The sequence below is a fragment of the Pipistrellus hanaki genome (assembly GCF_964339955.1).
Source record: "Pipistrellus hanaki genome assembly, chromosome: 3".
NCBI lineage: Eukaryota > Metazoa > Chordata > Mammalia > Chiroptera > Vespertilionidae > Pipistrellus > Pipistrellus hanaki.
In genome coordinates this window covers 95,417,919-95,428,655 of record NC_140505.1, presented here as the reverse complement: position 1 = coordinate 95,428,655, position 10,737 = coordinate 95,417,919, and the positions used below count along the sequence as shown (strand labels likewise).

General features: G+C 39.9%; 2 protein-coding genes across 4 annotated transcripts in view; one reads left to right on the top strand and one right to left on the bottom strand.

The window, feature by feature from the left end:
* Positions 1-51: 51 nt before the first annotated feature.
* Positions 52-1,126, top strand: MRPL57 (mitochondrial ribosomal protein L57). 2 transcript variants are annotated; one of them, XM_084878663.1, is made up of 2 exons: positions 52-181; positions 293-1,126. In XM_084878663.1, exon 2 carries the CDS (start codon positions 298-300, stop codon positions 604-606), a length of 309 nt encoding a protein of 102 aa, XP_084734789.1. In that variant the 5' UTR covers positions 52-181; positions 293-297; the 3' UTR covers positions 607-1,126. The 2 variants fall into 2 exon arrangements, with proteins under 2 accessions (XP_084734789.1, XP_084734790.1); XM_084878664.1 differs by having other exon boundaries at positions 74-181; positions 290-1,126.
* A 3,552-nt stretch (positions 1,127-4,678) lies between these two features.
* ZDHHC20 (zDHHC palmitoyltransferase 20) overlaps positions 4,679-10,737 on the bottom strand; it is a 99,181-nt gene continuing 93,122 nt past the window's right edge. For both annotated transcript variants that reach the window (XR_014794604.1, XM_084878611.1), the window contains one exon: positions 4,679-8,990. Coding sequence is in view for 1 of the 2 variants with exons in the window: in XM_084878611.1 (XP_084734737.1) it covers positions 8,983-8,990 (8 nt within the window). In the remaining variant the exon portion in view is untranslated. The remainder of the gene's footprint in view (positions 8,991-10,737) is intronic.

Below are 10,737 nucleotides of genomic sequence, written 5' to 3'. Positions count from 1 at the left end.
TTGAATTCCCGGCGCCGGAAGTCTCGTTGGTCCCTCCGCCGGCCCACTCGTCCTCTCTCGCGGGAGCCGAAGTCTCGCGGGAGCCGGCTCGGGCGGAGGAAGCCACAGCGGGCGGAGCACCGCACTGTGGCTGCTGCGTCAGGAGGCGTGCGGAGGACGCGGCTCCCGGGGCGGCGGACTGGTGAGTGCGCGGGCTTCGCGGCCGCTCGGGGACGCGGGCGGGCGGTCACTTCCCCGGAGGCGCCGGCTCCCTGGCGCCCGGCCAGCCTGTTCCCGGTCTCTGTTCCAGCAGGCGCCATGTTCCTCACCGCGCTCCTGTGCCGCAATCGCATCCCTGGCCGGCAGTGGATCGGAAAGCATCGGCGGCCGCGCCGCGTGTCCTTCCAGGCGAAGCAGAACACCCTGCGCCGCCTGGAGACGGAGGCGGAGAACCACTACTGGCTGAGCACGCCCTTCCTGAGCGCCGCGCAGGAGTGCGGGCACGCCGCGGCCCGCCGGGCGGCCGCCTTCGAGGCCATCAAGGCGGCCAAGGAGGCCAAGTTCCCGCAGCACCGGCGGCTCGCCGACCACCTCAGCCACCTCAGCGGCACCGGGAAGTGGGCCTGAGCGCCGCCGCTGCCGGCGCCGGGCGCTGGGGGAGGAGGGGGCCGTCAGGAAGCGTGGCTTGGCGCGGAAAACCACACCCTGTACAGATAGGTTGTAGTACACCTGAACCTGTATACCCTTATTAACCAGTGTCACCCCAATAAGTTCAATTTAAAAAAACGACCTTTGGACCAGAGTCGTTCAGAACATTAGGTCTTCAAGCTCCAGCTTTTCTCGTGTCGTGTTTCTGTTTCTTCACCAGGGTTATAGTGATATAAGGTGCATTTTGGATTAACTTGCGATGAAACTGCAAACTAAAGGCTTGGAGTCCATGTATGTGACACCCAATGGGTTGCCTAAACGTAAATGAAAACAAGCTGTCAAATATATTCCTAAAAATGTCATTTTTTTTCCTTCTACCAACAGTGGACATTTAAATGAAAACTTTTTTTTTTATTATCAGAATTGTATGAAAGTGTGTTTTGAAAAACTTTATCGGAAAAAAACCCACTTTACCAGGATAAAATTAACATGTAGTTAATCAGTTGTGGATCTTTTCTTTCAAATAACCTTTTTCTGGATAAAAATAGTCAAGCACTTTACACGTGTCATCAGATACAGTAATCCTATTGAGGCAGGTTAGTATGAAACTAGGCAAATTCCCAGCTAAGTGGAATGGAGAAACAGACAAATGGCTGAACAAACTTGGAACTGCTGAGCAGGGATCCTATTTTCCCTAACCAAAGATAATGAAAAGGAAAATGGAGGGCTTAGAACCTAGTTCAGTATCTGGTTAAAGCTGTAGTCTTACTTCCCCAGGCTGACTGACTTGGGCGGAGCTGCGGGGACTCTCAGGGGCCCACCAGGAGGAGAGATATAGATAAGAGCCTCCCTCTGGATTCGGAATTCCCCTGAACTAGCAGATCTGTGAAATAAAGGTTAAACTTTCCTCCCTCAGAGTGCTGGCTGAACCTTCTCCCATGCATTCTGCCACAACGCTAAAAGCAGGTGGCTTAAATTATTTTAGGATAATTTAACAAAAAAATCACAATTAGAGCCAGACTAATCCAAGATAGAAGTGAAATTAACCAGAAAATGATCCTTATACGCTTATTTTAATACATCAGTTACCAAAGGACACATTTAGAAGTCCAGTGAATATTGTTGAGCTACTATCTTGGAGCCTCCCCTAAATTCCCACCCACAGAAATAGATAAAACCCTCAGGACTGAGAACTGGTGTGTGCTCTTTGAGCATCCAGGGCACCTTTCTTTAGGCATATTCTTTGCATCTTCTAAGATTCTGGATGAGACCTAGGGGAGCAATGGGCAGCAGCAGCAGCTGTTGCAGACTTACCCCTGGCCCTGCCCCCAGGGGGTCCTTCCTTTGCTTCTGGCTCAAGCTTTAATAAACTTACCTGGGAAGGAGTCTCCCAATACTATCATTTGGGACAGTTTTACCTGTGAGGAAACATTTGAGGAACTCCAAAATTACCCTCCCAGTAATGACAGTGACTTGGATTTGGATTGCTGTATAATCCAGAAATCTTTGTGTTTAATAGGAAATTTTCCAAAATGCACAGAAGAGAAATATTTCACTGCCTTCTGCCACGTCCCCCCTCCCCCCCACTCTGCCCCCAACTCTGGAAACAAACTACATGAGTCCACAGATACACATGGACCATGAACTTTTAAAACTCAGTGGCATCATACTATGTATACAGATTTATGCTATTTTTTTCACTTGTTTTTTGTTGTTAATCCTCACCCAATAATATTTTTTCCATTGATTTTTAGAGGAAGGGAAGGGAAGAGACAGAAACATCAATGTGAAAGATATATCCATTGATGGGGGCCGGAGAGCCTGCAACCAAGGACATGCCTTTGATAAGAATTGAACCCTCAACCCTTCAGTCTGAGGGACCAACACTATAACCACTGAGCCAAACTGGCGAGGGCTCAATGTCTAAGATCTTTCCAGGGAGTTATTTCAATTTTATGAATATAAAAATATAGAATATGTACGTGGCTTCATTGTATCAACACAGTAATAAGTTAGCCAATTTCCTTTGTTGTTAATCTTCCCCAAGGATATTTTTTTCCATTGCTTTTCAGAGTGGAAGGAAGGAGGGAGAGAAAAACTGATGTGAGAGAGAGACATCAATTGGTTGCCTCCCACACATGTTCCTACTGGGTTTTGTGGGGAGTGAACTCTTGCACTCTTGACCACGAATCAAACCTGAGAGCCTTTTGTGTGGGGGCCGAAGCTCCAACCATTAAGGCACACTGGCCAAGGTGACTGTCCATCAATATTTACTACTTTTAAAAAACCTCTCAAATACTAGTCTCATCTGTAGGAAAGATTTTTTTCTTTCTACGTAGGAAAGAACCAAGTACTGTGTTTCTCTCCAGTGTTTCTCCTTTACTACACATGAAACACTTAAGATCACCAATTGTGGAGGTTTTCCCTCCCCCACCAAGCAATTCTTTACAACACCAGCTGCAAAGGATTTAATTCTGGCACTGTCTACCTGGACATAAACTCAGTCTCACAAAACTGATCCCCTCCCTGCTGTAGTTGCCCCTTGCAAAGATTAGATCCCCAAATTACCCCCAACTGCTGTTAATCTTGCTACAAATAAAAAGTTTCCTTAACCCCCTCCTCAGTTTGGATCAATTTGCTCCAGCAGCTCACAGAACTCAGAGAAACACTTCAGCAGTTTACTAAAGGATACGAGAAAAGACACAGATGAACCACCAGATGAAGAGATGCATAGGGTGAGGGCTGAGGGTCCCAAGCGCAGATTTAATCCCCGTGGAGTTAGGGTGCCAGCCTGGAAGTTCTCCAAACCTATGATTGGGATTTTACGGAAGCTTCCTCGAATGGGCAAGTGACTCCATTTCCAGCCCCACTTCCCTCTCTGGAGGATGAGGGGTAGGTCTGGAAATTCCAAGCTTTTTCTAGTCAGTCCCCATCCAGGAGCCCACTCAGTCGCCTCATTGGAACAAAAGAAGCTTCTAGTGCTCTTACTTAGAAAATTACAAGGGTTTTAGGAGCTGTGCCAGGAACTGGGGGCAGGGACCAATACATGTATTTTCTATTACCGCACACATTATACACATCTCTATGTGAATTTTTAAAAGTGGGGTTGTCAGATTATGTGGTGAAACTTGGACACATAATGTCATATTACCTTTATTTTTACAATTAAGCCATTTTATACCCCCCACCAAAAATACTTCTTTGCTCATATTCTCAGCAACTTTGGTGATTGCCTATCTTAGGCAAAATAATGAAGCTGAGCATCTTTATCCATGCTGTAACCAAACAATCCTATTTTTTTAAAAAAATATATTTTTATTGATTTTGTACAGAGAAGAAGGGAGAGAGATAGAGAGTTAGAAACATCAATGAGAGAGAGTCATCGATCAGCTGCCTCTTGCACACCCCCTACTGGGGATATGCCCGCAACCAAGGTACATGCCCTTGACCGGAATCGAACCTGGGACCCTTCAGTCCCCAAGCCGACGCTCTATCCATTGAGCCAAACCGGTCTCGGCCAATCCTATTTTTTAAGTTTCATTAATACTCACCTGAGGATACTTTTTCCATTTATTTTTATTTATTTTTTAATATATTTTTATTGATTTTAAGAAGGGAGAAGGAAAGAAATAAAAACATCAGTGATAAGAGAATCATTGATCGGCTGTCTCCTCCTAGGGATCAAGTATTTAACGCAGGCATGTGCCCTTGACTGGAATTGAACCCGGGACCCTTCAGTCCACAAGCCGTTGCTCTACTCAGTGAGCCAAACCAGCTAGGTGTTCCATTGATTTTTTAAGGAGAGTGGAAGGGATGGATGGAGGGGAGAGAGAAAAACATCGACCTGAGAAAGACACTGATTTGTGTCTCCTGCACAGAGCCCAACCCGGGCTGGGATGGAACCTGCAATCCAGGTATATGCCCTTGCCTGGGAATAAAACCCATCTGATATAGAAGTTTTTACTCCAGTCTCAGATCCTTCTTGTTTCAGCAGCCTCAACTATTAACCTGTCCTTTTGGAGGGGAATTGGAACACATATGCCACAAAAAATTCTACATAAAATAAAATTTATTATTCAGCATTGTGAAAAGCACAATTCAAAAACTAAGTGTTTTGCAAGTACTTATGATTCCAAAGTTACTTCTGAATTGAAAATTATGTTCAGTAAAAACTAAGTTAAAAACTTTTTAAATAAAGCAATCTATACCTCTGGCTTAGGTAAACTACAATACTGTTACATTCAAATATTAAATGTCTTAGATATAGTTACTCTAAATTATTAGCCAAATTTCTCTAAACATTATTTTACCAGATTTATGACCAAAATAATAATTATTCTTTCATTTTGCAAACACCACTTTATAATAACAAACTGTTCAAATACAGAACTTTAATAAAGTAAGTTATGATTTTTGAAAAAAGTTTAAAACGCTCAGCCTTCATGTTAATGTAGTTAGGCTATCCAAAAGACAAAGCAAAAAGTTAACATTAAGTCATGGTCCAGGGTTATATTTATGAAAAACAAATACAAGATTTATGGGACTCAGCAGGTAAAGACAACCATAGGAAACTGTATTTCAAGTCTGTTTAAATAAAAACATGAAAGATCAATTTAAGTGTCCATCTTTTCTTTTAAATGGGCATAGACTCATCTGCAATCATTACAAATATAATAAACTTGACTAATAGCTTTCTCAAGCTTTTAATATTTGCTTCCTTATGCAAACCAACAAAATAATACAAAGTGAACTTGTTAGAAAAATATGGACCTTTCTGAATCTATATTGCACTTTAAATTTAAATTGTAAAATATAGTACTAATTATATGAAACCCCTGTTGACTTATTATTACCTGTATCTTACATATTATTACATCTAGTCTTTATGTTGGCTGAAATGCAAAAATATAATTTCTTAATAACAGATTAAAAGTATTTTCCATTGATAACAATGCTATTCCTGGAACAAAACATAAGCTAAACATATTTGTCTATATTTGTGCCCCAAATATACAAATCCTAACACCACGCCCTTAATATACATTTTTTTGCTTTAAAGTTTACTGAATGGAAATCTGACATATCTGATAATCTTGAAATTAAACTTTGTAAAAAAAAGTAAAAATCTGTATTCTAATAGAAATAAAATTCAAATAAATTTTGCATATTTGATTTAAACTAATCTTAGTCAAATTAACTTATGACACATTGAATCAGAACCATTAAATATGTAAAAAGATTTAAAAAATCACCCACATGGCCCTGGCCAGTTTGGCTCAATGAATGGAGCGTTGGCCTGCAGACTCAGAGGTCCTGGGTTCAGTTCCCGTCAGGGGCATGTGCCTTCGTTGTGGGTGCATGCCCAGTGGGGAGTGTGCAGGGGGCAGCTGATCGATGTTTTTCTCTCATTGATGTTTCTGTCTCTCTTCCTTCCTCTCTGTAAAAAATCAATGAAATATCTATTTTTAAAAATCATCCATATGTAAAGATGAAACTAAACTCTGTAAACGTGTCCCTGTTTAATAACTATTCTACTGCAACTACTCTTTGGTTTGGCAAAGTGATACTGGTCAGTTACCTCAGGGACTGAATGTAAGTTTGTACCAGGTAAAATCAAGTCTCCTGTTACTTTTTTTTTTTTTTTTTTTTTAATGGTAATGACAATACCTGAAATTCAACTTAATATCTTTAAATGTCATTACATTTGTTCAAGTATTTGAAGGACCAAAGATAGTACTAGTAAATTTTCACAGGGTTTCATTTTGATTTTTCTCCCCAAAGAGTGACAGCACTAACCAACACCAATTGAAATACCAGAGAGGCAGCTGGTCCCTGATTCCCACAGTACACCAGTAGGCCCTTGCTAAGAGTAGTGAATGTGTATGAATAAACTCAGCCAAATATTATTCAGAATGTGGTAAAATGTTGGCCATGAATTAAACCGAAGGTAATTAAAAGGTTTTAATTGAAAATTTATGAAAAGGTGTTTACTACACTATTAAAGATGATAATGACTAACAGAACTTAAAAGAAAGATTACACCATCACAAAAGTGCCTGAATACACTAAGGGGGTAAATTGTTTGTCACTTGTTAATCAGGTGCCTGCAATTCTAATACAGATGTAGAAATACTCATAAACAGTGCCAGATCATTTCTGAAAGTATTACATTTAAAACATTGACTATTTCTTTCTTTACTATATGCAAATTGCCAAAAGGATGATTTTGATTGGTAACTGTTATCAGTCATTTAACTCTCATACTTAAAAGTTCTTTAGAATCAAGATTATCAAGATTTCAAGAGTTGAAATAAAGGTGCAAGAATCTGTATTATATTTTTAAAGCTACCATATTCCTTCTGTTCAAAGTGGAAACTTACTTTTAAAATCTAATATTACTATTAGTCAATGGAATTAGGTAAATCGTAGAAATTATAAACCTGAAATAGTTTACTATAAAGCTTATATGGAAAAAATGTAAATGACATAAGGAAAGTATAGAACTATCCCTAGTATACTGTTTGACGTATAGAAGGTACTCCAGAAGTATTTGTTGGATGAATGAAAAGGTGATTTTGCAAAAATTAAAGAATGTTAGAGGTCATCCAGTCCAAGTCACTGGTAACACCCCCTCTTCTCAATCCTATGTTACAGGTAAGAAAACTACAAACCTAGATAATTATAAATGCTGGCTAACACTTAGCTCTGCTGGCGTGGCTCAGTGATTGAGAGTCAACATGCCTGGGTTGGGGGCTCTATCCCCAGTGTGGGGTGCAGGAGGCAGCCAATCAATGATTCTCTTTCATCACTGATATTTCTATCTCTTTCTCCCTCTCTAAAATCAGTAAAAATTTATTTAAAAAAATTTATCTCTATCCAATTATTTTGGTTTGTGTATAGTATTTGACTGAACAACATAAGGACTGACATTTTTACATTGTTTCTCCTTTGTAAGGTATTTTTTCTTTATAATTAGCTAGAGGCTGAGGGGTCCCTCAGCTTGGCCTGCGCTGGCTTGCAATCCAGGACTGCTTGGGAGATGTCAATCTGCTGGTTTTGGGCTGAACCCGCAGTCTTACATCCCGAGGGATGTAGAAGTGAGCAAAGCAGCAGGTGGCCAGGGAGCTGTGCTGCTCCTGCTCATTGGGGCTCCACTGCACCTGCCATGAGCCTGGCTCAGTCAGTTGAGTGGCACTCCCACTGTGGGAGTGCACTGACCACTAAGAGGCAGCTCCTGCATTGATCTTCTGCCCCCTGGTGGTCAGTAGGTGTCATAGCAAGCAGTCAAACAGTCGATTGGTCGCTTAGGGTTTTATATGTATAGATGCAACATTTCTTGCCCCTTAGACTAGATTTCAAAAGGAAAAGAGGGTATGTATCTAGGTAGAAAGATGTTGCTGTTCTGTCAGATTTAGTATTTTGGATTTAAGAGTGGAATCCACCTTTCAGAGAATGGAAGTTTTAAATGACTATTCAGGTTGCCTGACTGGTGTGGATCAGTGGTTGAGAGTCAACCTACGAACCAGGAGATCACAATTTGATTCCTGGTCAGGGCCAGGGTTGCGGGACCTACCTTTGTCTAATATTTCTGAAATCCTTTGTGTTTTCCTGCATGTACACTAATAAATTTTTTTTAAGTAATTGTAAATCAGAGAGAAAAATATTTTATACTACCAAGTTTCCTTTAAGCCTTGGGCACAATATTATACATTGTTGTATTAATGCTTAGAACTAAGCCTTCAATAAATTATACAAATGTGCTTCATGTTGTAAACCATTATATTTAGATATCTTAATCCTGCGTGTTATTGTATAGCCAACAATAAAAAATCTTTATTAAAAATGTTGAAAAGTATAAAACAGTATTTATAAATGATCAAACACCCAATCTTTAAAAAGCAGTTATTTCCTTTTCCCTACATAGTACAAGCAACAGTAATTTTGATATTATTATTCAGTTTCAGCCACCATGCTGTCCTAGATGTACTTCACTTAAGAGAATTTTTTTGCCTCTGTTTCTGGAGTGAAAATTCACATAGACACCAAGAAATAACTCTGATAATGTAACTCAAAAAAAGATACATATGCCATGTTAAACATATGATCTGACATATTATAGCACTTCATAACAATAAGAGTTATTTGCAAAGTAAAATCAAGTCTCTTTTGCAGCTGTAAGTCAATGCTGGACTTAAGATTAAGGCATCTTCCTGCTCTGCAGTAGTGCTTCTGTGGATCCAGGGATCTGTACAAAGGCTTCCTTTTTTGAAAAAATATATCTTCTGTTATACTTCAATTATTTCATCCCATTGATAATTTTCTTGCAAATAATACTGAAAATATCAGTCCATGTTTTTATAAACCTATAAAACCAGAAATAATTGAGTTATTGGTAAAAGCTTGATTTTATATTTCTGAAAACAAGATTTATTAAATGGTTCTATGGGCTAAGATATAAAGCTTCTACTAATATAACTAGACAGGAAATAAATACTTTAATACTGCTATACTGTAATAATGATTTTTGTAAGCAGTAAATAAAGGATATCACTGACTTTCTTCCTCTGAAGCATCAAGAAAGCATTTTAAAACAGGCAGAGTCTCAGGGTTGTCCCTTACTGTTCACTTGGACATAATCTGAAGATTCATCTTATCCACACCTTTCTAAAACTGTTGAAAGGATGTAGGGAAGACTCACAGCAATAGTTCTAGGAACTTCAGCTGGGGATTCTCAACCATTACAGATAGCAGCTACTATTCTGCCTGTAGTAAGAAGAAGTAAAGCCAGGACTGAGGCCCAATTGCTGTACCGCAGTTCTCAGTGGCACTGACAAGTGCTCCTGCTGCTCATCTTCCGAATCCAGTCTGCTTCCCCTTCCAGGAGCCTGCCCAGAGTCCTGTGTTTTGATTCTGTCTGGGTCTCAGGCTCTAGGTCCTTGGTACTGAACTGAATGCTCATTGCTCATGACAAATGCCTGAAAGGAAGCAAAGGCTTCCTTAAGAATGCAGAGACAACGCTTTTTAAAAAATGAGCTCATGACAATAGGAACTATGGTAATGAATGTGTGTTGTCTGAAGCTGTTAGGTTTGTGCGCATTGATTATGGAGCAGTAGGTAACTAAAACACTTTAAGTTTGTTAAAAATTGAACACCTTCACAAGATGCTCTAAGCACTGAGCTCAGCTCCTGAATGACTGAAGCAGCTGTATCCTTAACTTTAGTGTCAGGAGAGACTTCACTACATTCCTGCAGTTCAACTTTAGATTAGCAATTACCCTCACTTCTCAGACTGCTGATCCACCTGGACTGTCTTCTGTGGCTCCTGTTTCTGGACACACAGTCAAGAATAGCTCATCCATGTACTTGCCTACAGAGTAAACTGCTCTTTTACAAAGTAAATAACATTTTTTCAGCGTTTAGTGTTAGTTACAGTCTTTAGTCACTCTTCTCTGGATCTAATTTCTTCAATAGTGGGCAAGTCACCTTTTTGTCTATTGCCACTGTAACAAAGTTATTTATCCCTGTGAGCACATTAATTATATATGATCTGATAAAAAATGAATTGAGTTGCTGGCTAAATAGCAAAATTGATGATTAAAATAAAAGCAACTCATATAAGCACTAAATAGGTAATATGGTGCCAACCATTTGTCTTCTTGTAGAACCCAGAAGCAGTGCTAAGAGCTGAAAATCTAGTTTTATGCTTTTTAATTATTTATTTTAAAATGTTTTTATTGACTTCAGAGAAGAAGGGAGAGGGAGAAAGAGAAACATCAATAATCAGAGAGAATTGTTGATCAGCTGCTTCCTGCAAGCCCCCTAATGGGGATCAAACCTGTAACCTGGGCATGTGACCTTGACTAGAATCGAACCTGGGACCTTTCAGTCCACAGGCCAATGCTCTATCCACTGAGACAAACAGGCCAGGGCCCACAGCTTCTTTATTTTGTTTTGTTTCCATTGTCATGAAATATATTTTTTCATACCTTTACTTTGAAACTGTGTGTGCCTTATGATCTGAAGTGAGTCTCTTGCAGACAGCATAAGGAAGGGTCTTATTTTATTATCCATTCAGTCACTGTATATCTTTTGATTGGAATATTTAATCCA

What these genes read in the sequence shown, in the direction of transcription:
- MRPL57 (XM_084878663.1), top strand. Translation starts at nt 298, where the DNA reads ATGTTCCTCACCGCGCTCCTGTGCCGCAATCGCATCCCTGGCCGGCAG.